Raw genomic sequence first — 26,412 nt, forward strand, 5'->3', positions numbered from 1 at the left:
CTTAATTTTTTGTATTTAAAATATTTTAATATATTATAGTTTGTTTAGCCCTTGGCATAAATTGTCATAATTTCAGATTGAATTTTAAATAGTTTTTTTTAAATAAGCTTTTATTTAATTTAAATAAAAATCCAGTTTAAATACAAAACATGTAGTTTACATTTTAAAAATCCATTTTTAAAAACTCATCACTTTTTAGCCCCCCGTTACATGGTGTGCATGTGAAAAAGCAAGATCTATGCACAAATCTCAAGGATACAGTCTGGCCAGATCTTACATTTAACATTTAGATTCAGCCCCTCAAAAGGCTGATCTTCCACCACCGATTGAGCCTCACATGGAAACCTGGAATTTTGAAGCCAGGTTTCCCTTCTCACAACTACTAATGTGACCACAATATTAGAAATACTGTCAACAGCATCCAGTTCTACTTGGAGATGTTCTTGCTTTTAAATGCCCCTCTGCAAACCACTCACAGTTTTCCTGTGGTAGCTTATCAAGAAAAAATGGAAAACGTATTATAGTTCATAAAATCATAACAGGCCAGTAGTGCTTGGTGATTTGAAACACTAAAATGAAGATGTTCTGAAAGTGAAGTTTCTTACCTTATTGTAACTGGAGTTCTTCAAGATGTATGGTCCCTATCCATATTCCATTGTGGATACACATGTGCACCACAGGTGTGAGCCCACAGAATTCTTACGAACAGTGTCCACTGGTCCATACCAGTTCTCCTTGTGCTCCCCACTGAGAGCATAAAGGATGAGGAGGATTGACAGCCTCTCCAGTTCCTTCTTTACCACAAATGAATCTCATGATTCTCCTTATATCTGGGAGGGCAGATAATGAAATATAGATAAGGACCGCATATCTCGAAGATCTTCAGTTACAACAAATACGTAATTTTCATTTCTTCTTTGAGTGCTGGTCCTATGTATATTCTACTAGGGGTGACTAGTAAGCAGTAGTCAGAAAGGAGGAAGGGGGAACGAGGATGCAGGTGGAATAGCTGCTTGTAGAACCACTGTCCCAAAGGACGAGTCACTGACGGAGTTCAGGACCCAAGGCATAGTATGCTGTGAATGTGTGACTGGAATTCCATATAGCTGCCTTGCAAATATCAATCAGGTATACCTTCTGAAGTGATGCTACTAAAACTGCTTGTGTCCTCAGAGTGAGCCTGTATCCCACATGGGGATACAGTCAGAGATCCACTTAGAGACTCTGAGAGAATACAGCTTGTACTTATACTGCTATGACAACAAACCATCCTCTGTAACTTTCTGATCTGTTTCATTCTGTTTAGGTAAAATGCCAATGATCATCTTATGTTGAGGAAATGAAGTTGTTTCTCCTCGCTCAAGGCACAGGGATTGGGCAAAAATACAGGTAAGTGAATTGACTGGTTTATGTGAAATTCCAAAACTATTTTAGAAACAAATTTCAGTGCAGTCATAGCAAGGCCTTATCCTTATGAAACATAGTGTATGGCAGATCAGCCATTGATGTTCCAAGTTCATCTAACCTTCTGGCCGAAGTGATAGCAGCGAGGAAAATGACCTTCATTGACAGGTGAAACATGGAACATGCAGGCTAACAATTCCAAGGATCCCTTAGTGAGTTTGGAGACCACTAAATTAAGACCCTAGTGAAGGTTTGGTTTCTTTACTGATGGAAAGATTCTGATCAAGCACTCAAAAACCTGGCTGTGGATAAAGATTAAGTAACCATCCATTGCGGGGTGACATGCACTAATTGCCACCAGATTAACCCATAGCGAGCTAAGGGAAAGGCCGGCTGTCCTGAGGGTAAGAAGGTAGTCCAAAACTGCAGAAATATACACCATCTCTGGAGATTATATGGTTTTGCTGGTCCCAGATAGAAAAATGCCTCCACCTGGCTACATAGCATCTTCTGACAGAGTCTTTCCCGCTATTGTTAAGGATGCATACTGCTTCAGAGCAGTAGCATTTTAGGATCGATGTCCATTTCAGTACTGATCTCCAATGAGATGAAGAGCATCAGGGTTTGGATGCGTGACCCTGCCATTTTTATGGGTCAAGAGATCTGGAAAGGTCTGAATGCTGATAGTGGATGGGATGACATCTGTAGGAGGCTTGGAAATCAAAACTGAGTCATCTAGGGGCAATGAGGATGACTTGTGCCCTGGCTAGAATTTTCCATAGAACTGGAGATAGCAGCGGGATGGGACATAATCTGTCCCAAGGCAAGAAGAGATCACCACCCTTGGTGTACTCTCTTTTGGCTCCTCTGGAGCAGTATACTTTGCTGAAAGGCAAACAGGTCCCAAGTCAAGGTTCTTCACTGAGAGAAGATGTTGTTAAACTATTGAATCATGTAACTCCCACTTGTGATTGGTGGCAAAATGTCTGCTGAGGTGATCCACAAGTGAACTGTGGGTGACTGAGAGGGTGGCAACAGGGTGATGCGATTCTGTATGCACCAGTTCCATAAACTGACAGCTTCTATATATGTGGGGGGGGGGGGGGAGGAAGGAGGTGACCATGCCCCTCCCTGCTAGTTTAGATAGAAATGGGGGTTAGGTTGTCTGACATTATCAGAACATGCTGGGACTGTATGAATGGTAGAAATGCTTTGCAAGCCTCTCGTACTACTCTCAGTTCCAGAAGACTGATGTGAATTCTGACTTCCTGAGGTGTCCAAGTACCTTGTGCTTTGTGATTGTCCAGACTATCAGGGAGGCCTTTGTAATTATCATCTTGTCAGATGTGGGAAACAGAAAGGGAACTCTCACGCACACATGTCCATGGTCACTCCATCATGCCAGAGAGGCCCTCATCTTGGAGTTAGTTGCCACCATGCTATTCATGCTGTGCTTGCTCAGTGTATGTACTGTTCGAAGCCAAGTCTTCAGGCAAAGGTGGAGTCAGGCAAATGGCATTACATAAGTACATGATGCCATATGGCCCAGGAGAGCAAGGCGCACCCAAACTGATGTTTGAGGGTTGCGGGTAACCAGTTCTTTGAGAACACACATGGTGTGAAATCTGTCCATGAGGAGGTAGGCCCGTCTTGACTGAATTCAACGTTACTCTGATAAATTACATGGACTGTGTCAGAGTCAAGATAGACTCTTCCATGTTTACACAGATTCCCAAGGATGCTAAAAGATGGAACAGTGACATGGTTGATGTCAAGACTTCCAGACGAGACCTGCTGGTCAGAAGCCAGTCATCTCCGTATGAGAAGATGTCTGAGCTGAACTACTACTACTGGAAACACTTTTCTGAAGACTTGGGGAGCTGTACCTAACCCTAACGGGAGCACCCTGTATTGATAGTGATGGAGGCCCATCACAAACCTGAGGAATCCTCTATGAGAGTGATGAATGTTCACATGAAAGTATGCATCTTTCATATTGAGGGCCATGAACATGTCTCTTTTTCTAGGGATGGTATTATCAATCCCAATATAGCCATGCAGAATTTCATTTGCAAATAAAAATGTTGAGTTACTACAGGTCAAGAATGTGTCTCCAGACTCCGTTCTGCTTGGGGGAAAATATTTTAAATAGAACCCTTTTCTCCCAATATTAAGAGGGTACCTGCTGTATTGCTCCTTAGCGGAGAACAGATTGTACTATCTGAAAGAGAATTCCCTCATGAGAGCGGTCCCTGAAAAGGCAGGGACAAGGGGGTTTTGGGAGAGAGAGGCGAAGAAACTTGATGGTATGGCTGGAATGGATGATCACATCAGATGAGTGACAGATATCACCTCCCAGTTTTGGGAAAATTTTCACTAGATGGCCTCAATTAAATCTCATAAATCGGGTAGAGATGCCATTGATATTCGTTCACAGCTCTCTAGTATCATGTCAAAAGGGTCTCTTGGTTGGAGGATGAGGTCAGGTAGTTGCAGCTGGAGTGGGAGTCACCAGATATCTTTCATCTCTGCATTCTTTGTCGTTTGCAAGGTGGCTCGTAGGAGTGTTGGTTATAAAAGGTTTGAGCTAAGAGCTTTGGTTTGTAAGTCTGTTTATATTTCCTCTTTGTGGCAGATGTATAAATACCCGGGAAGAGAAGGGTTGCCCTAGATACTTTCAATATGTGCAGAAACTCGTTCATCTTTTCATGAATGGAATTGGTCTCAATTGTGGACTAAATCTTCCTGGATTCCCCCAAAGACCATAACCACAACTCCAACTGCATCACAATGGCAGTTGTCAAGGATCTTGATGCAGTATCAGTAGCATTGATTGCAGCCTGTGAAGAAGTCCTGGCCATCAGTCTGCCCTCATCAACAAGGGCTTGAAATTGAGCTCAGTCCTCCCGAGGTTTGTCCTTAAAGTCTAGAGTAGTTCAGAAAATCATATTTGGTGAGACAGGCCTCATAATTCAAGATCCTAAACTGTAGACTGGTTGATGCAAAGACCTTTCACCCAGTAAAGTCGAGATGTTTGGCCTCCTTATCTGTGGGAGTTGTTGCTTGAATTTTTCAGTGGCCATCTGCAACACTAGGGAGTTTGGAGTAAGGTGAGAGAACAAAAACTGTGTTCCCTTAGCTGGCACAAAGTATCACTTCCCTGCCCTCTTGGGAGTAGTGGCACAGGTGGCAGGTGTTTGCCACACAATTCTAGCTGGTTCCGGAATGGCTTCATTGACTGGGAGAGCACCCTGACTGGAGCCTTCATGGTGGAGGATATCCAGAAGTTTATGGCTTGAAAAAGCCCTGTCTGGGATGATTTAGTTGGGGATAGTCCCGCTTTGAGCAGGGGGTCGGACTAGATCAGGGGTCGGCAACCTTTCAGAAGTGGTGTGCCGAGTCTTCATTTATTCACTCTAATTTAAGGTTTCGCGTGCCAGTAATATATTTTAATGTTTTAGAAAGTCTCTTTCTATAAGTCTATTATATATATATATATATATATATATATAAAACTAAATTATTGTTGTATGTAAAGTAAATAAGGTTTTTAAAATGTTTAAGAAGCTTCATTTAAAATTAAATTAAAATGCAGAGCCCCCAGGACCAGTGGCCAGGACTTGGGCAGTGTGAGTGCCACTGAAAATCAGCACGCGTGCCGTAGGTTGCCTACCCCTGGACTAGATGATCTCCTCAGGTCTCTTCCAACCCTAATCTTCTATGATTCTATGATTGTGTGGCCTAGGCTGGTTCCAGAAGATTCTCAATCCCGTCTGGGCTGAATTTCCTGGGTGAAGGGGAAGCTGGTTCCACCGGTACAGCCGACGCTCCTGAAGATGGTCAATGAATCTCTGACCTGACTATTTCAACGGCTCTCAGTGCTTCAGTTTAGGTGGTACTGCAGTTAGTGTCAAGGTCAATGCAGAGACCTATACTGAAGAAGTCTTGCTCTTATGAGTCTTGTCATGCAGCTTAGGAAGTCCTTCTGGCATGAAGACTTGACCAACTTGGACAGGGTCAGCAAGGTATCTCTCCTCTTAGAGAGTCTATGAGGGCATCTGCTTTTGTGTTTGAGATATGAAAGTAAGGGGCATTAAGGGGGCCCAGCCAAAGGGTCCTCCCTGTGCCTCTCTCCACTCAGGAATCAGACAGAGAACTAGGGAGCGCACTCCTTGCCAAATCGAGCCTATGTACAAGGGGTCTCCACAGACAGGGTTTGACAGGGGTCTCATTGCCTTCTCCATAAAGTTTTTTTGAAGCTAGAGCTCTTGCACCTGCTGCATTCGGCTGGGGAAATACTGTACTTGGCAGAAATATGTGCCTCCCAAGGGCAGCAGAGGCAATGCTAGTGGTTGTCACTGACTGAAAACATGCTGTGATGTTCCCCTCTGGTATTATCTGGACCGGTGATCTGCTAGGTCACTCCAATCCTTGACTCTGGGAGCCAGCCTTACCCTGCTCTGCTGTGAGAACCCCCACTCTTGGGCTGTTCATGCACAGCCTCTGGCATGTAAGCTACTCCTTGGATTGTGCAACAGAATGAAACTAGCCAATATCTCCGGTCCCAGACACAACCCTAGGAACCTACATCTTGCAGTGTCCAGACTGCTCGCTGGACACTGCAAGCTTATATAAGTTCATCAATTTAATAAAGAAATTGATATGTACCAGGCTTGTTATCCCAAGGGGCGTCTCTGACACGCTTCATACCAAATGCACTGCTTCAGGTAGAATAAACAAATTTATTAACTATGAAAGATAGATTTTAAGTGATTATAAGTCAAAGCATAACAAGTCAGGTTAGGTCAAATGAAATAAAAGCAAAACACATTCTAAGCTGATCTTAATACTTTCAATGCCCTTACAAACTTAGATGTTTCTCACCACAGGCTGGCTGGTTGCCATTCAGCCAGGCTCTCCCCTTTGATCAGTGCTTCAGTCACTGGGTGGTGATGTCTATAGATGGAGGTGGAAGAGAGAGGAAGAGCATGGCACATGTCTCTCCCTTTTATCATGTCCTTTCTTGCCTTGCCCCCCTCCACCCCTCCAGAGTCAGGTGAGCATTCCCTCACCACAGTCCCAAACTGACCAAAGGAAGGGGGGGTGACTCACTCGAGAGTCCAACAGATCCTTTATTGTTGCCTAGGCCAGTATCCTTTGTTCCTGTGAGGCTAGGCTGGGTTTGTCCCATACATGCCCTGAAGAGGTGCAAACTGCCCCTCTGCTTCTCAAAAGTTTTTGCCTGGGCTTACTCAGCCTCATAACTATATACATGAAATTACAATCTATAACATTACTATGACATCATTATAACAACGATTACTATAACATTATTATAACAACAATGCTCAGTGCATCATGAGCCTTCTGAAGACAACTGACATGACAAACTTTGCATTAGATACCACACAATCACATTAAAAGGATGAACATGGGGGTGCTGGGTGTCCCCCGAGGTACAGAACATCACATATGCAGGGGCAAAAACACAGGTTTTGAAGCATGAAATCCTGGGCATAATCCAAATCCCACACTGGGAGACCGGTAAGGTTCCCTGGAGTGGAGATTCTAATACTATAACTACAACCATCAAAAACTCTAATTAACAGCAAACTAAGAATAATATAACTTTGCATATAATTACAGGATGGAAAGAAATGAGAAGCTCTGGACATTGGAGGATCCTGACTCAGTCCATGAAGTGATAAGAAAGAACTGGCAGTCGGTCCTCCCTTCCACTTATACTCTTGGTGGGGAGCACAAGTAGAGCTGGGGCACAGGTGGGGACCAATAGACACTGCTTGCAAAAACTCTCCAGTCACGTGTGCATGCATACCCAGAGTGGAATACATAAATGGACCAGCACTCAACAAAGACTAGTTTTTATGGCCAAATAAACCAAGATGCTTTGGTTCTCGTTCTTCTGGTGTCATTCTATGTTATTTGGTTTTCTCATTAGCTGCAACCAGTACAAAGGAACCCAGTACCAGGTATGAATAGAAAAATTCTGCTCCCGAAGAGAGAACTTGGTATTTCTTGCTGGCCTTCTTTAACAAAGGAGCAGCAACTGCAGGTGTCTGCCATACATTTCTTGCAAAGTCCAACAGTACCTGTTTAATCAGGAACGCACAAAACCTGACATTGGTGAATGAAGTATGCCAGTTTATGTGAGGATTCTTACACCTCCTCAAGAGGACTTCGTATAGCCTCAGCTACTCTTCTGAACAAGTCCTGAAAATGTTTCAAATTATTTGGGTTAGATGGAGTGGAGGGTCGAGGATGACATAGCTGTGGGCCCAGGTAGATCTCCCATTTCAGAAAGCTCTTCCTCAGAATGGGCAGGTTCTCATGAAGCCACCTGAGAGGAGCATGTTGTGGAGCTGTGGAAGAGTACTACCTCCCTCTGTTGGGGGTGGGTGATACACAAGTGTGGCATTCTAGTTGGTATGGACCTGCTGAGGCCAGGCAACTCTGGAACATTACAGGGATAAGGGCCTGAAGGTCATGGAGTAGGATACCAGAGCATATGAGTACCCAACAGTCTCTGTTGAATGAATCCTGGATTCTCTTCCCAATCCATAAAAGTCACAAGAAGGGGCCTATCAGGAATATTATTATTTCTATTAGTAGTATGACAGTAGCACCTAGAAGCCCAACATGTAGGAGAATGTTGCCCACTCCTCTTTGACTCAGGTGAAGAGAAAACAGAACATTCAACATCCAAAGAGGGGGTGCATCGAAACTGGATTGCTAGGCTGCAAGGAGAGTCTAGGTCCTAGACTGTAGGAGCAGTCAGACCAGGTGATACACCTGGAATCAAAGGTATTGCAGGTCCCAGTATCAATGACAGACTGTTCACATTTGTAGAGAAGAGTAGTGATTCAGGTTCCTCCAAAACTTCTAAATATCCGGGTTTCACATACTTCACCAGTACGGAACAGGGCTGTGCCACAAACATCAGAGCCAGAGTGGAGTGTGCCAATGTAGTCAGCGCTGATACAGCTCGTACTGAAGGGAGTGTAGATAGTTTTGTTGGCATCAATGTGACCATTAGGGAAACTGCCAGTACCAATGATGCTGGTACTGTGGTAGTTAACATCAAAGCAGTTGGTGCTGACGTAGGGGCCAATTAAGTGTATTGATACGGTAGTGAAGCCTCAGTAGCATGCTCCCTCAGAACACTTACAGTGACCATATTGGGCCGATAAGTCTCCTTGGAATGGGAGCAACGAGGAGATTTAAATCTGTTTGTAGTGAAAGTTTTCACAGGAGACCCAACTCTCACTATCCCCAAGGAGTGATGCTCCTTTTGCTTAGAAAACTTTTTGTCTGTCTTGCCAGAAACAGAAGCCAAAGCATTGGACAATGCAGCTCTAGAGCATTCCTGGGAAGATATTAAACTTGTTGAGGGGACGAGAAGCACCAGGATCCCAAGTCAGTCTCACAGAGTGGTCCAATAAAAAACTATCTATAAACAGGCCTCTCTGGTTTTTGATGTTCTTTTTAAGACGGATTTACAGTTAGTACATTTGCTTGGGATCTATGATTCCCGCAAACAAGAGAGGCATATGACATGCCCCTCATTTATAGGTATTGTCCCCTTGCACAGGGGCTTTGCCGGAGACTTGGGGTTAGACATCCTAAAGTCTTCGTACCAGGAAAAAAATACCAGAATGAAGGGAAAAACTGAAGTCCATCAGGTTAGTCCAACTGGCAGACCACAAGGCAATTCCATCCAACCCCTGAATGTGTCCGCCCTGCAGCAGACCTAATCCACAAATTGACATCCTTCCCATGGCAATGTACGTAAGAGTTCATGCCGAATGTTGGGCACCATTTTCTTTCTGTATATGGACTGTGGAGGTGCTGCTTACTGATGAGCACAAGGACATATGTGGTCCCAATAGACATTGCTGGCTAACACACTCAAGTATCAAGTATCAAGAGCATGGAGTGTATGCACACAAAGAATGGAATATATATTATATGTTATAGACAGACAGATATAAAAATAAACAAGCACTTGAAACAGAATGTGCGCTTTCTGATATCAAAGAGGGAAGTGTTCACTTAACATTTTTCCAGAGCGTAGGCACTAAGTGTAGACAGAAGCAATTTTTAGTACATACAATTTTATCAGCCAATTTTTCAAACATGGTTAGGAATATGCTTCAAAAAGATTAACACAATTTACATACCAAGTTTACTACATATTAAGTATATTAGAAAAGATGGCAACAATATATATATATATATTTATAGTGGTGGAAGTATTTTTTCAGTATTTAGTTTAAAAACACTTTGTTAAAGATGGAACAGGCTTTCAATTTTTTAAAAATATATTAATTTATTTGAGATCAAGCATTGTAATTTCAACTGCAAAGGCTGTTATGAGTGAAGTTTTAACAATTTTTAACTACAGTATTCACTATCGACAGCATTCTTTGTAAAAATATTATCAGTTATCTGCTTTCTTATATCCTGTGGTTTACATAAGAATCTTTGACATAAAATTAGCAAAAAGTCAAAGAAACCACAAGTTTCTTACAGAATTTTTGGACTCTTTTGTGCCTTACATAACAGGCACATCTTTCCTCTAGTTAGTATATTTAATAGTAAGACAAAAGATGTCTAATAAATGCAAGTTGATGGAGAGAGAGAGAGAATAAAGGATCACTAAAATAGCAAGCGGAACACTGCCCAAAAGGAGAGATTACTTACCTCATACAGTAATTGGAATTCTTTGAAATATATCCCCATATGGGTGCTCCATGTCAGGATATGCACATGCCCATGCACTCTTGATCAGAGATTTTCATCAGCAGTGCTCATGGGTCTGTGCCTTCCCCCTAGACAACATAAGGGTATGGTGAAGGGTTGGTGTGGGGGGGGGGGGGGAAGAGAGGGGAAATGCCTGAGGCTTCATAACAGTTTAAGATGTAAGATGCAGCTTGGAACGTATTTGGATAATCTCTGAGTGAAAATTGTTTGTCCTTTCATACATTCTGCAACTGAGATGAAAAGCCTGGGTGAAACCCTGATGGGCCTAGTCCTGTCTAAGTAGAAGGCAAGCATATGAAGGCTTGTTTCTTCTTTCCAAGAGTGAGGTGTGGGATAAAACATCAGTAGGGGATGTGAAATTATGAGGAAACCTTGGGAGGGAAGCAAAGGTGTGGATGTAGTGAAGTAATGACCATGAGGAATGCAGTCTTAAAGGGACAGATAAAAGAGGGAAAGACTCAAGAGGAGGTATCACTCTGAAACTGCATCAAATCTGGAAGCATTTCCAATTCTGCAGGTAAGTTTTCCTCATTGAAGATTTTCTGCTATTAAGCAGAAAGAACGGTTACTTACCTTCTGTAACTGTTGTTCTTCGAGATGTGTTGTTCACGTCCATTACACATTAGGTGTACGCGCGCCGCGTGCACGGACGTCGGAAACTTTTTCCCTTAGCGGCTCCCGTCGAGCCGGCAGGGCCCCCTCCTTCCCGCCAGAGCGGCGCCCCGCTCCAGGGTATATATATCCCTGCCGACCCGACCCCTCCGGTTCCTTCTTGCCGGAGACTCCGACAGAGGGGAAGGAGGGTGGGAAGTGTAATGGACGTGAACAACACATCTCGAAGAACAACAGTTACAGAAGGTAAGTAACCGTTCTTTCTTCTTCGAGTGATTGTTCACGTCCATTACACATTAGGTGATTCCCAAGCTTACCATTGGAGGTGGGTAGGAGTCAAGATACAACTGACTGTAACACAGCCCGACCGACCATTGCGTCCTCTCTGGTCTGATGATGGATCGCGTAGTGGGCTGTGAACGTATGTATGGACGATCAGGTGGCTGCCTTGCAGATCTCCTGGATAGGGACCTGTGCCAAGAAGGCCGTAGAGGACGCTTGGGCTCTAGTCGAGTGGGCCCGGATCTCCGGGGCCGGAACATTGGCGAGCTCATAACAGGTGCGTATACAATGCACAATCCATGCCGACAAGCGCTGTGTCGAGATAGGCAAGCCTTTCATACGTTCCGCAATCGCAATGAACAGCTGGGGTGTTCTGCGGAACGACCTGGTCCGTTCCAGGTAAAATGCCAACGCCCTTCGGACATCCAGGGTATGTAGGCTGCGTTGGTGAGGGTCCGTATGGGGTTTAGGGAAAAACACCGGTAGGCAAATATCCTGCCCCATGTGAAACTGTGATACCACCTTTGGGAGGAATTTGGGGTGCGGCCTCAGTTGCATCTTATCTTTATGGAACACTGTATAGGGTGGTTCCGAAGAGAGGGCCCTCAATTCCGATACCTTTCTGGCCGACGTAATGGCCACGAGAAACGCCACCTTCCACGAGAGGTGCGTGAGGGAGCAAGTGGCTAGGGGCTCAAAGGGAGGACTCATGAGTCTTGTTAGGACTAGGTTTAGACTCCACACCGGGACAGGCGGGCGCGAGTAGGGGAACACCCTTTCCAGCCCCTTGAGGAATCGGGCCACTGTGGGGTTGGAGAACACTGACACTCCCAACTCTCCCGGATGGAAAGCCGAAATAGCGGCTAAGTGAACTCTAATTGAGGCGGGCGCAAGCCCTTGATTCTTGAGGTGCAGTAGGTAGTCCAAGATGAACGGAACTGAGGCTTGTAAAGGCTGTATGCGTTGAGGTTCACACCAGTGGGAGAACCTTTTCCATTTTGCCAGGTAGGTCGCTCTTGTAGAGGGCTTCCTACTATTAAGGAGGATTTGCTGAACTTGGCGAGAGCACCTGTGCTCTGCATCATTCAGCCAGAGAGATACCATGCCGTGAGATGTAGCGAAGACAGGTTCGGGTGGAGTAGGCGACCTTCGTCTTGCGTGACTAGGTCGCGATGAAGGGGGAGGGTGATTGGATCGGCTATGGACAGCTCCAGCAGGGACGTGAACCAATGCTGGCGTGGTGAGTATGATCGTCGCCCTGTCCCTGCGGGTCTTGAGGATAACCTTGTGTATGAATGGGAACGGAGGAAAGGCATATCTGAGGCTCCCTCCCCATGGGATCATGAAGGCATCTGCTAATGATCCCCGGCTGAGGTTCTGGAACGAGCAGAACTGAGGGCATTGGCTGTTGTCCCTGGTGGCGAATAGATCCACCCGGGGAAAGCCCCACCTCCGGAAGATCGAATGCAGGACGTCTCGCTTCAACGTCCATTCGTGCATTCGGTAGGAGCGGCTGAGGCGGTCTGCTAAGCCGTTTTGAATTCCCGGAAGATACGTCGCGATGAGGTGTATCGCATGGGCTATACAGAAGTTCCATAATTGGAGTGCTTCGTGACAGAGGGGAGAAGACCGGGACCCACCCTGCTTGTTTATATAGAACATGGCGGTAGTGTTGTCCGTCAGGACTGCCACGCTGTGACCCTTTATGGTGGCGCGGAAGGTCTGGCAGGCGAGGCGAACCGCTCTTAGCTCCTTCAGATTGATGTGAAGCAGCTTGTCTTCTCTGGACCACAACCCTTGGGTCCGCAGTTCCCCCAGGTGCGCCCCCCAGCCCAGGTCCGATGCATCTGTTACCAACATCAGAGTGGGCTGTGGGGCAGCGAAGGGGATCCCTTCGCATACCTGTTGGCGATCGAGCCACCAGCGTAGCGAGCTAAGCACCTGGTTTGGGATCGTGACTACTTGATCCAATGGGTCTCTGTTGGGGCGATGCGTGTGGGCGAACCACAACTGTAAAGGGCGGAGCCTCAGGCGGGCATGCCTGACCACGTGTGTGCAAGCTGCCATATGTCCCAGAAGCTGCATGCAACACCTTGCCGTTGTCGTGGGGAACTTTTGGACCGAACTTACGGCTTTGTGAATTGACATGAACCGTGCCTCTGGTAGGCTCGCTTGCGCGGTTACCGAGTCCAGGGTTGCACCTATGAAGTCCAGCCTCTGCGTGGGGACTAACGTGGACTTGGGCACATTGATCCGGAGGCCGAGCTTGTCGAACGTCTGCAAGGCCAGCTTCACGTGAGATTGCACCTCGGCCTCCGACCTGCCCGCGAGTAGCCAATCGTCCAGGTACGGGAACACCCGCATCCTTCTCTTTCGAAGGAAGGCTGCCACCACGGACATGCATTTCGTGAACACTCGTGGTGCTGACGCCAGGCCGAAGGGCAGGACCGTAAATTGGAAGTGGCGCTGGTCGACCATGAAGCGCAGGAATCGCCTGTGGGCCGGATTGATTGCGATGTGAAAATAGGCATCTTTCATATCGAGGGCAGCATACCAATCCCCCGGATCCAGGGATGGGATAATAGTTCCCAGGGAGACCATACGGAAGCGAGCTTTGATCAGAAACTTGTTTAGCTCGCGTAGGTCCAAAATAGGACGGAGGCCTCCTTTTGCCTTGGGAATCAGGAAGTATCTGGAGTAGAATCCTTTTCCCCTCAGGTCTGTTGGGACCTCTTCTACTGCTCCAGCAGCGAGAAGGGTCTGAACCTCCTGCGTGAGAAGTTGCTCGTGAGAAGGGTCCCTGAAGAGGGACGGGGAAGGGGGATGGCAGGGAGGGGGCGAGGAAAAATGGAGGGTATAGCCCGCCTTCACTGTGCGCAGGACCCATCGGTCCGATGTTATGCGCGACCATGCCCGGTAGAAATGGGACAGGCGGTCTTTGAAAAACAGAGGAGGATCCGGTATGTTTTTTGGATATGGTACGCTGTCCTCGAGCGTAGCTTCAAAAGCCTGGTTTATTTCCTGGCTGCGGCTTGCCCTGGCCGTGACTCTGGCCCTGGTTAGGCGTATTGTTATGTCTCCGCCTGTTATCCCTGCCTCGACGGCGGTACGGCTCGTGTCGGGGGCGAGGGTGGTAATGCCTTTGCGGTGGCTGGGGTTTAAAGGGCTTATGCTGCGTTACCGGAGTGTGCATACCCAACGACTTAAGGGTCACTCGTGAGTCCTTAAGGCTATGTAGCCTAGCGTCCGTCTGGTCGGAAAACAAGCCCGAACCTTCAAACGGGAGGTCTTGCAGCGTGGTCTGTACCTCTGGCGGGAGACCTGAAGCCTGCAACCACGCCGAGCGCCTCATCACGACTCCCGACGCAATTGTTCTAGCCGCCGCGTCGGCTGAGTCCAGTGCGGCCTGCAATGAGGTCTTGGCCACTGCCATTCCCTCGTCCACCAGGGCCGTGAACTCCTGGTGCGCGTCAGGTGGGAGGGAGGCCTTAAACTTGGCAACTGATGCCCACGAGTTAAAATTGTGCCTGTTTAGAATCGCCTACTGATTGGCGATCCTCAGTTGAAGGCCCCCAGATGAATAGACTTTCCTCCCGAATAAGTCCAATCTCTTAGCTTCCTTGCCTTTGGGGGCAGGAGCTTGCTGGCCATGCCGCTCTTTTTCGTTGACCGCCGAGACCACCAGTGAACAGGGGGACGGGTGAAGAAAGAGGAAGTCAAACCCTCTAGATGGGGCGAAGTATTTCCTCTCTACGCCTTTTGCAGTTGGCGCACTAGAGGCCGGTGTTTGCCACACCGTCTTATAGTTGGACTGTACTGTCCGTATAATCGGGAGAGCGACTCTGGAGGGGCCCTCTGGGCTCAGGATATCGACCATGGGGTCGTCCTGCTCTACAGTCTCCTCCGCTTGCAAGCCCAGATTGAGGGCTACCCGGCGAAGCAGGTCTTGGTGTGCCCGATGGTCGATCGGGGGAGGGCCGGACACCAATGTGCCCGCTACCGCCTCACCTGGCGAGGAGGAAGAGGTCGGGGCCTTCTGCCCATCCTCATTGTCCAGCAACCCGGCATCAGCCAGTTGTTCCTCTGCGGCCTGACCCGAAGCGTGGGATTGGGACGGCACCGAACTCGGTGCCGAGTCCACTCCTTCCCGCTCCGGTGGTCTAGAGACCGTTGCCTCCCTATACGATGGCGGGCGGTGCCGCGGGGAGCGGGATCGGTACCCGGATGGCCCGGATCTCGAGGCCCTCGATGGGGGTCCTTGCTGGTGCTAGGCCCAGGGTGTCCAGAATGGCCACTGGCTCGGTTGGCCCCATTGGGACTGACCGTAGTCTCTGCTGGCCCGTGGCCTATGGGCATACCCGCCGTACCGGTCTGAGTCAGCCCCCGAGACCACGGACGGTGACCTGGAAGGCCACGGTGGAGCCGTAGAATGGTGCCGGTCCGGTTCTGGGGAGTAGCGCCTCCGCGACCAGGACCTGGAATAGCGCCTCGCCAACCTGGACCTGGAATGGTACCGGTGATCGTGGGACCGGGAACGGCTACGACTGGACGGCCTTGGGTAACGAACCGCCGACGCTTCGCGGTGCCGACTCGTGCTCAGTTGCTGAGTCGGTGCCGACCGCTTGTTGAAGCCCGACTGCTGCGGTGCTTCCTGCGCCGAGGGCAACCGGGAGTCCACCGAGGCGGAGCTCGACCGGGACCGGTTCCTGGAGCGGTGCCGAGACGGCGACCGTGATGGGCGCAACATCGCCGGCTTGCCTCTACGTGGCAGCATCGGCGGAGCGCCCTCAGCGCGTGCCGGGGCCTCGACGGACAAAGCGATGAGGTCCTTAGCTGCCTCAAACGTGTCCGGAGTGGAGGGCTGTTCCACGAGCTCCTCTAGCCCTTCATCCTCACTCGACGCGCCCATCCCGGGGCTCGACGGGCCTTTCGGCGCCGGAGCCACTACCGGGGTCCGTGTTGGGGCCGTATCGGCCTTAGGGGCACTCGAGGTCTTTACCGGTGCCGGCCTCTTGTGCGGGGAGCGTCCTCGGGCCTTAGACTGGCCCTTCGCTTTCGCCGGCGAAGACGATCGGCGTCGTGCATTTCCCCGCTGGGTCGGTGCCGCGGTCTTCGGGTGACCCGCCGGTGCCTGTTCCCGCACCGATGCCGGGGCGCTCCGCATGGAGGCAGACGGTGCCGTCGAAGTGGAGGGCTGTAACGCCGTCTCCATGAGCAGCTGCTTAAGGCGAAAGTCCCTCTCTTTTTTAGTTCTGGGCTTAAAGGCCTTGCAGATCTTGCAGCGCTCTTTCTGGTGAGCTTCCCCCAGGCAACGGAGACACGAGGCGTGGGGGTCGCTCAATGGCATAGGCCTGCGGCACGTGGCACAAGCCTTGAAGCCTTGGGCGTGTGGCATACCCCGCCGCCCAGGGCCGGTGCCGGGGTTGAATAAACAACCACGGCAGGAACTTTAAGTACCCTAATGAGCTGTTAACTACTGGCTCAACACTACTATAAACTAACTGATAACTCTAATGACTATTTGCTACGGGACACTCTCAGACGAGAGACAGAGTTGTTCCAACGCCGCCACGGACGGTAAGAAGGAACTGGAGGGGTCGGGTCGGCAGGGATATATATACCCTGGAGCGGGGCGCCGCTCTGGCGGGAAGGAGGGGGCCCTGCCGGCCCGACGGGAGCCGCTAAGGGAAAAAGTTTCCAACGTCCGTGCACGCGGCGCGCGTACACCTAATGTGTAATGGACGTGAACAATCACTCGAAGAAGAACTATTCGTACTTCTGGAAAGCAGTCTTGCTCTGTACCAGAGAGCCATTTAGTAGCCACATCTTGAGGTGAAGTGCAGAAGATTTGAATGAGTGATGGATCCTAACTATTGCGTGAGGAGATTCATTGTCAAGGGAAGATGGAAAGGCGGTTGCAGAGTCATGCAAACCAGCTCTGGAAACCACACCTGCTCAAAACAGTGCTATGAGGATAGCTATTAATCTTTCTTGTTTCAATTTGTCAAGGAACTTGAACAGTAAGGGAGTCAGGGGATAAAAGTAAAGCAGTATGCTAAGGCCAAGGAATGGTATAGGCATCCCCCACTGACTTGCGGCCGTGCCCTTCCCTCAAGCAGAATCATCTGCACTTTGCATTGGTTGGAGTTAAAAAGAAAGATATGTGGATGATCCCACATAAGACATACCTTTTGAAAATCCTCATTGTTCAGTTTGCACTCATGTTCGATGGAATCCACCACTGTGATCTGTAATCTCAGCAGATAAATCACTGAAATATGCGTGCAGTGAGAGATGCACCCGTTCATAGTTTTCTGGCTTTAGTGCATAAAGACTGGGATCTTGCTTCTCCTTGACAATTGATATAATATACCGTTGTTCTGTTGTCCAGATTATTCTGATCAAGTGGCACCTGATGTGGATGAAGAAGTGGTGGGAAGTGTATCAAACCGCTCTGAGCACTAATATGTTGATATGGAAGATAGCCTCTTAAGGGATCCATCTTCCCTGAGTTATGAGGTGTTGGGAGTGTACCTCTTAGTCTATGGGGCAGATATCTGTGTTAATGACTCTTGTGAGAGGGGGCTGCAAGAACGGAACTCCCACGTACACCTTTAGAGGGTCTTTAAACCAATGTAGAGAGTCGGTGACCCTCCAAATTCCAGACCAGCAAGCGTGTCTATGAAAATGCATGGAGTATAGATGGTTCTCAGCCAGGCTTGAAGACACAGTGTCACAAACATATGGCCCAGAAGCTGCTTTATATTTAAAGTGTGTGTTTTTTTTACCCTAAACATACAAAGACCAAGGTGGAGAAGGCACCTCTGGTGAGTGCATATTTGTAACTACACTACAAGGGTTAAAAGCAATTGTGTTTAATTTTTGATTTGCCCTGATGAATTGGGATGCATTCGCAGCCAGTACAGCTACTGGAAAAGTCTGTTAACATGTCTGGGAATGTAGCGGGAATCCTCCAGGGACACCTCCATGAAGCTCTCCTGGAGGTACTCTGAAAGCCTTTGCAGAAGGCTTCTGGGGAGGGCTGCCTTATTTCGTCCTCCACGGTAGGACACTTTACCAAGCCAAGCCAGTAGCAAGTAGTCTGGAATCATTGCAGCACAAAGCATGGCAGCGAATGGTCTTGCGTTTTGGTCACAGTCATGCAACATTTGGTCTTTATCTTTCTGTGTCAGCCTCAGGAAAGTGATATCATTCATGGTCACCTGGTTGAAATAGGGGAATTTTTATAAGGGGACAGTAAAAGGACCCCGTTCATGCTGGGCTGTTTGTGCTTGGCTAAAAGGGATAATCCCGGAGAATAGCCATGCGGTGGGGTGTGCTGCACATCCAACCGAAAACCAAAGCCTCTTCTTTTAAACGGCAAACCCAACCGGCATTGCTTGCTATGGGAAAGGAGTGAGCTGCAGTTTGAAACCATTCCCACATGTTATGAAGGCAGAAGAAGCCAACCCCATGTACCCTTTGGCTTACCATGGCTGCTGGCAAACCGAATTCTGCTGCCCAGCCACGTGTGATATGTCACCATATCGGCAGGTGCTCAATATAAAAGGCAAAATGTGACCTTGTACCTAAAGCACATGTGCTGTCTGCTATGAATTGTTTGATTCCCTGTGAAAGAGTCTCCCTTTTGTTCTCAGAAATTTATCTTCTTAAATTTTACTCTCCCTTTTTATCTTCCCTGCAGGTGCAAATGTTTCTATGCTCCCCGTATCATCTCCGTCCCTGAGGAGATCGCAGATTAGAAGGTGAAAAAAATGCAATCGCAATGACATGTTTTCTGACTCATGCAGTCCTCCCACACTGATAGGACACAGCTGAATGCATGGAGGCATTCGGTGGCAGAGGCCAGGAAAGCATACAGTGGGTGTGATCAGAACATGCAGGAGGAGATGCTGAGGCTAATGGGGGAGCAAACGGACATGATCAGGCATCTGGTGGAGCTGCAGGAAAGGCAACAAGAGCACAGACCGCCACTGCATCCATTGTATAACTGCTTGCCTTCCTCCCCAAGTTCCATATCCTCCTCACCCAGACACCCAAGAACAGTGGGAAAGGGGGGGGGGGGTTAAGGCTGCAGGCACCCAGCCACTCCACTCCAGAGGATGGCCCAAGCAACAGAAGGCTATCATTCAAACAGCTTTGATTTCACTGCTCTACAGCCAAAATGCTTCTGAAATAAATGTAGTCAAACTTTACTAATTCTGGGTCACTGAGAACGAAAATGATGCTTAAAATTGTTGATTGGCTCTACTTTTCAAGATATGCTATTGGGTCAGTATATACGACCCTTGACTTGGGAATAGCAGAGGATAAGTGAGTTATAAAAGGAAGGGATCTCAACTTAAACCAGAAATGACTAAAATACATCTTTGACTGGATCTATGAATAAATCTATGACTGGGTTTGGACAGTACTTGCTTTTTAGGCAAAACAATGAATGATGCAATCTGAAGCTGGTATTGCATCATACATGATATGAATTGCATCATGTTATTCCTAGAAGTCATGGATGATGCAATCGTAACAAAGCTTACATCACTCTGCTGAACAAATTGCCCTATATCAGCTCTAGAAATCATACAGTGTCGTGCTCTCTTATTTGTCAGTGTTTGATTTTGCAAAGGGACACACATCTGTTTAGCTAAAGTGAGCAGAGATGCCTCGTACTTGTGTGAACAGTGCAGATAACTTCTGCTATGTTTGTGGTGAAGTGACTTTTGCATCACAAAAGCGCAGTATAACCACTATGGTTAAGAAAGCCTATCACCTTTATTTTGGCTGCAAAATTGGAGATCAGGACAAGAGGTGGGCCCCACACATATGCTGCAACACTTGTGCAACAAATCTTCGCCAGTGGTTGAACAGGAAAAGGAAATCTATGCCTTTTGCAGTGCCAATGATTTGGAGAGAGCCAACAGATCATACCAGCAATTGTTACTTCTGCATGGTGCCTCCAGTTGGGAAAGGTGTGTCAAAGAAGAAAAAGTGGACTGTGCATTATCCAAACATTCCATCAGCTATACGCCCAGTACGCCACGGAGAAGGATGCCGGTTCCTGATGCACCAGAATCATTCTCACTTGAGTCAGACGAGGAAGAGGATGAAACTTCTGGTCCTGAACCATCAATGTCACAGGACCCACATTTTCTCCCATCCTCCTCCTCTGAACCACACCTCATAATACAAAGTGAACTGAATGACCTTGTCAGGGATTTGGAACTACCCAAGAGTAAGGCAGAGCTGTTGGACTCCAGACTACAGCAGTGGAATCTCCTGGCAGGTGATGTTAGGGTTTCCATGTTCCGTGACCGTCAAAAGGATCTTGTCCCATTCTTCTTCATGGAAGGTGATCTTGTAGCCTGCAACAACATCGATGGTGTGATGGCAGCCCTCAACATCGTTCACGATCCAGATGAGTGGAGACTGTTCATTGATTCATCGAAGACGAGTCTTAAAGCTGTTTTACTGCATAATGGCAATGTTTTGCCATCAATTCCAGTTGGTCATGCAGTCCATATGAAGGAAACCTATGACAACATGAAACAACTTTTGAGGTGCATAAACTATGACCAACATCAGTGGCAGCTTTGAGGCGATTTGAAGGTTGTTGCTCTCTTGTTTGGTCGGCAGACTGGATACACAAAGTACTGCTGTTTTCTCTGCGAATGGGATAGTCGTGCAAGAGATTCCCACTACATCAAGAAAGTTTGGCCACTCCAACAGTCATTGGAGCCTGGGAGGAAAAGTGTTCAGCATCCACCACTTGTTGAATCAAGGAAGATTTTGTTACCACCCTTACACATCAAGCTGGGTCTGATGAAGAACTTTGTCAAGGCCATTGACAAAAGACAAGCAGCTTTCAAGTACCTCCATGGAAAATTTCCAAGGTTAAGTGAAGCCAAGATAAAGGAAGGTGTTTTTGTTGGTCCTCAAATTTGTGAACTTCTTCAAGATGATGCATTTGACCATGCACTGCGTGGCAAGGAAAAGACGGCATGGAAAGCCTTCCAGTTAATGGCAATAAATTTTCTCGGAAACAACAAGGCAGACAACTACAGGTTGGTGGTGGAAAACCTCCTCAAGGCATACAAAAGCCTTGGTTGCAACGTCACTAAAGATACATTTTTGGCACTCTCATCTAGATTTTTTTCCACCGAACTGCGGAGCAGTGAGTGACAAGCGATTTCACCAGGACATTGCAACAATGGAGACATGCTATCAGGGCAAATGGAGCCCATCAATGCTTGCAGACTATTGCTGGACAGTGACAAGAGATTCTCCATTTAATGAATACAAGAGACAAGCCAAGAAGCGCCAAGTAGACACTGAATAGGACTAAACTATGTACAGAATAGTTTTTTGCCTTTTGTTTCATAATAAATTTTATTTATATAACCCTTTTGCTGATTTTTAAAGTGTTACATAAACAGGACAAGTGAAATATTATCATGTAAAGCAACCATAAACACATGAAAGACCTAGGTTTACAATTTATGATTAAAACTACTATCTACACAATATACAGAGACATAAAATGTAAAAACTTAAATATCTTAGAAACAGTAGCCAATCAGTTGTTTTAATTGTCATATTTGAATTCAGCACATCAAAATACATAATAAATAGCACATTTTATCTCTGAAGCAGACGACTTCTCAAAAATTGTAGACCAGTAGTGTGGCCACAATAAGCAATGTGGCCTTGTCCTTCCCTCCTCCCCCACCCCACCCAGGCTACCTTGTCAGTGATCTCACTTTGTTTTTAATAAATAAAGAATGCATGGATTCAAAATAATAGGGACTTTATTTCCTTTGCCAGCTGTGGTCAAGCGGGGAGCGGGACTGGCTTACAGGGAAGTAAATTCAACAAAGGGGGCGGTTTTGCATCAAGGAGAAACACACACAACTGTCACACCGTAGCCTGGCCAGTCATGAAACTGGTTTTCAAAGCCTTTCTGATGCACAGCGCGCCTAGCTGTACTCTTCTAATTGCCCTGATGTCTGGCTGTTCAAAATTGGCTGCCAGGCAATTTGCCTCAACCTCCCACCCCACCATAAATGTCTCCTCTTTACACTCACAGATATTACGGAGCACACAGCAAGCAGCAATAACAATGAGAATATTGGTTGCACTGAGGTCTAACCCAGTCAGCAAACAGTGCCAGCGAGCTTTTAAACGTCCAAAGGCACATTCTACCACCATTCTGCACTTGCTCAGCCTATAGTTGAACTGCTCCATACTACTGTCCAGGCTGCCTGTGTATGGCTTCATAAGCCATGGGAGCAAGGGGTAGGCTGGGTCCCCAAGGATAACTGTTGGCATTTTAACATCCCCAACAGTAATTTTCTGATCTGGGAAGTAAGTCCCTTTTTGCAGCTGTTCGAACAGCCCGAAGTGCCTAAAGATGTGAGCATCATGAACCTTTCCCAGCCATCCCATGTTGATGTCGGTGAAACGTCCCTTGTGATCCACCAGTGCTTGCAGCACCATTGAGAAGTACCCCTTGTGGTTTATGTACTGGTTGGTAAGGTGGTCCGGTGCCAAGATAGTGTGACAAAGTTCCTCCTCTATCTTGGTGGGTCCTGCGCTTATTGGCGGATTTTCTTGCCTCAGAGATTCACCATGTGGGTTGGGGAACAGCCCAGAGACCTTCCCCTCTGGAAGAACCCACAGTCCAGGTCAATTGGGAGGTTTGGGGGGAACCCGGGCCCGCCCTCTACTCCAGGTTCCAGCCCAGGACCCTGTGGACTGCAGCTGTCTATAGTGCCTCCTGTAACAGCTGCATGACAGCTACAACTCCCTGGACTACTTCCCCATGGCCTCCTCCAAACACCTTCCTTATTCTCACCACAGGACCTTCCTCCTGGTGTCTGATAACGCTTGTGCTCCTCAGTTCCCCAGCAGCACACCCTCTCACTCTCAGCTCTTTACGCCTCTTGCTCCCAGCTCCTCACACTCTCACCACAAACTGAAGTGAGCTCCTTTTTAAAACCCAGCTGCCCTGATTAGCCTGCCTTAATTGATTCTAGCAGCTTCTTCTTAATTGGCTCCAGGTGTCCTAATTAGCGTGCCTGCCTTAACTGGTTCTAGCAGGTTCCTGATTATTCTAGTGCAGCCCCTGCTCTGGTCACTCAGAGAACAGAAAACTACTCATCCAGTGACCAGTATATTTGCCCTCTACCAGACTCCTGTACCCCACTGGTCTGGGTCTGTCACAATAGGGATGTGTGTTCTGTCTATCGCCCCACCACAGTTAGGGAACCCCATTGCAGCAAAGCCATACACTATGACCTGCACATGCACATTTCCCAGAGTCACTACCCTTGTTAGCAGGTCACTGATTGCCTTGGCTACTTGGATCACAACAGCTCCCATAGTAGATTTGCCCACTCTGAATTGATTCCCGATTGACCGATAGTAGTCAGGCACTGCAAGCTTCCACAGGGCTATCGCCACTCGCTTCTCAACTGTCAGGGCAGCTCTCATCTTGGTATTCCTGCACTTCAGGGCAGGGGAAAGCAACTCACAAAGTTTCATGAAAGTGGCCTTACGCATGCGAAAGTTTCGCAGCTACTGGGAATCATCCCATACCTGCAACACTATGCAGTCCCACCAGTCTGTGTTTGTTTGCCGGGCCCAGAATTGGCGTTCCATTGTATCATCCTGCCCCACTGCCCCATGATGTCTCAATTGCCACCTCCCATGCTTTCAGGAACATCTGTGTGCATGTCCGCCTCAGAATCATCCTCGTGCTGGCGTCTCCTAGCGAGGTTCTGCACATACTGCAGGATAATGCGCGAGGTGTTTACAATGCTCACAACAGCAGAGCTAAGCTGAGCGGGCTCCATGCTTGCTGTGCTATGGCGTCTGCACGAGTAACCCAGGAAAAAAGGCGCAAAACGATTGTTTGCCATTGCTTTCAAGGAGGCAGGGGTGGGAGGGAGGGGAGACGGACGACATGTACCCAAAACAACCCGCGACAATGTTTTTGTCCCATCAGGCATTGGGAGCTTAACCCAGAATTCCAATGGGCAGTGGGGACTGTGGGATAGCTACCCACAGTGCACCACTCCGTGAGTCGATGCTAGCCACAGTATTGAGGATGCACTCCGCCAACCTACTGCACTTAGTGGGGACATACACGATCAGTTGTATAAAATCACTTTCTAAAGATTGACTTCTATAAAAATGGACCTAATTTCGTAGTGTAGACATACCCATAGTGTCATCCGGAGTCCTTGAGAGTGTGAAGGGACCCATCCATGGTGTCTCCAAACAATTTGGCCCAATCGAAGGGAAGTTCCTCAACAGTATTTTGTACCTTGCGGGACTGTCCAGAGCACTGCAGCCAGGAAGCTTGGTGCGTAATTACTGCTGTAGCCATGGAGCATGTGGCTGTGTCAGCAGCACTGAATGAAGCTTGGAGGGTGGTGACTCAGACTCCATAGCTCTCAGAGATGACTCCAACAGGACTTTAAGTCTGAGCTCCCTGAATTTCTTACATCTGCTCTTAAGTTCTGAGCAGATCTTGCATTTGTAGAGAATATGGGTTTCCCCAAGCCAACGGAAGCAGCTTGAATGTATCAGCAGGGAGATCTATGATGGGTATGACAAGGTTTGAAGCTGGGATTGTGGGCATAACCCATCCTCGAAGCCCCGGATCAAGGCCTAAGAAAACAAAGGCTCAGATTGGCAAAGAAAAAATGGAGGAAGGAGAACCCCTGCACCCACAAGCACAAAATGCACTAAAAAAAAAAAGGGGGGGGGGGAATAAAATAAAGAAATATTGTAAAATAAAGAAAAAATAAGCAAGAGGTGCAGCAAGCTGTGAGGCTTAGCTAATGGTGATACTCCATCTCAGGTCACAGGCAGTTGAGAAGGAACTGGAGCAGTGGCGGGTCCACCCCCCTCTATAGGCTCGCTTGCCCCTGGGAACCGGGCCCCGGGGGAGGGGTGGGGGGCCTGGCCACTGCCACCCCACCCAGGCTCTCTCAGGCAGCTGCTACACTGCACAAAGCAGTGACCTACAGAGGCTAGCTTCAGCCACATGAGAAGTGGCTCCCCGCCTGGCCCGGCTGCCAGGGAGAGTGACCAAGTGTGCCATGGGGGAGGTGCAGTGGGAGAAAGACACAGCCCCCCAGCAGATAATGTGGGGTGGGGAGAGCATGGTGGCCCTGGGCTGGGTGCAGGGAGGTGGGAGGGTTGCTAGGCAGAGAAGCCGGGTGGGGCCTATCAAGCATTGTTCATACAACACAAAAAAAAAAAAAAAAAAGGTGTTTGTTTTTAAAAGAACAGGTTTAATTTTTCCTTTTTAAAAAATTAGCGAAGAAGAGTAAAGAGCCAAATTAAAGGAAGGAAAGGTCTTCATCCACAGCCAAAGCACTCTAAGTTCCCTGTAAGCTGCTCAGCCATGCAGCAACCTATTTAGCGCCACGCAGGCCCTCAGAGAACCTGCAGGGATGCGGTCCACATAATACAGTGAGAGAGGCCCACAATCATAGACAACTTGTGCCATACTGGGGGGCACAATCTAAAGGGGAGGACACGTAAACGCCCCACACGTCTCCTCTGCCTAGAAACCCTCCCATAGCCCTGCTCCCAGCCCAGGGCACCGTGCTCTCCCCACCCCACATTATCTATGAGGGCAGGGGCTTTGTCCTTCTCCCACTGCACCTCACCCATGGCACACTCAACCACTCTCCCTAGCAGCCAGGCCAGGCGGGGAGCTGCTTTTCACATGGCTGAAGCTGGCCCCTGTAGGTCGCTGCTTTGTTCAATGTAGCAGCTGCCTGAGAGCACCTGGGTAGGATGGCAGTGGCAAGCCCCTCCCCTCCCCCCCCCACACACACTCCCTCCCTGGGCCTGGTTCCCCAGGGGCCAAGTGAGCCTTAAATGTGCTGGAGGGAGAGGGGACTTCAGGTCACTTGGCCCCTGTGCCTGGCAGCCGGGCCTGGGTGGGGAGCGGAAGCTGCCGCCTCCCCAGCCAGACTCTCTCAGGAAGCTGCTATGCTGCACAGTGCAGTGACCCAGAGCGGCTGGCATGAGAAGCGGCTTGTCCCACCCTCTCCACTCCCCACCCAGGCCTGGCCCCCAGTACGCATCGCCTCTGCCCACAATGGTAAATAGGTTGAGAACCACTGATTTATTCATTTGGTATTAGGGATAAAGCCTGTAGCACCTCTGAAGCACAAACTATAGGATATTAATATTTACAAAGCTGCATGAACAGCCAGTCCATAACATTAACAAATCTAAAGCTAAAGGTACAACATAAAAGCACATGTAGCCCAACGTACTTGTAAACACATTAAT

At 48.1% G+C, this 26,412-nt stretch overlaps 1 protein-coding gene and 1 long non-coding RNA gene across 17 annotated transcripts in view; one reads left to right on the forward strand and one right to left on the reverse strand.

Annotated features, from left to right (window-relative positions):
• The window catches only part of LOC101946971 (uncharacterized), a 35,284-nt gene extending 13,393 nt beyond the window's left edge, over window positions 1-21,891 (forward strand). Inside the window, exons 2-4 of the long non-coding RNA XR_010601817.1 lie at window positions 1,307-1,389; window positions 7,051-7,184; window positions 18,785-21,891. This is a non-coding gene — a long non-coding RNA (uncharacterized LOC101946971). The remainder of the gene's footprint in view (window positions 1-1,306; window positions 1,390-7,050; window positions 7,185-18,784) is intronic.
• FBXW7 (F-box and WD repeat domain containing 7) overlaps window positions 1-26,412 on the reverse strand; it is a 295,965-nt gene that overhangs the window by 152,101 nt on the left and 117,452 nt on the right. For 2 of the 16 annotated variants that reach the window (XM_065597820.1, XM_065597821.1), the window contains one exon: window positions 24,318-24,768. The exons of the other annotated variants lie outside the window; for them this stretch is intronic. In XM_065597820.1, coding sequence (XP_065453892.1) covers window positions 24,318-24,329 — 12 coding nt within the window. In that variant the 5' untranslated portion in view covers window positions 24,330-24,768. The remainder of the gene's footprint in view (window positions 1-24,317; window positions 24,769-26,412) is intronic. 16 annotated transcript variants of the gene reach the window in all.

This window comes from Chrysemys picta, chromosome 5 (genome assembly GCF_011386835.1).
Source record: "Chrysemys picta bellii isolate R12L10 chromosome 5, ASM1138683v2, whole genome shotgun sequence".
NCBI classification, from domain to species: Eukaryota; Metazoa; Chordata; order Testudines; family Emydidae; genus Chrysemys; species Chrysemys picta.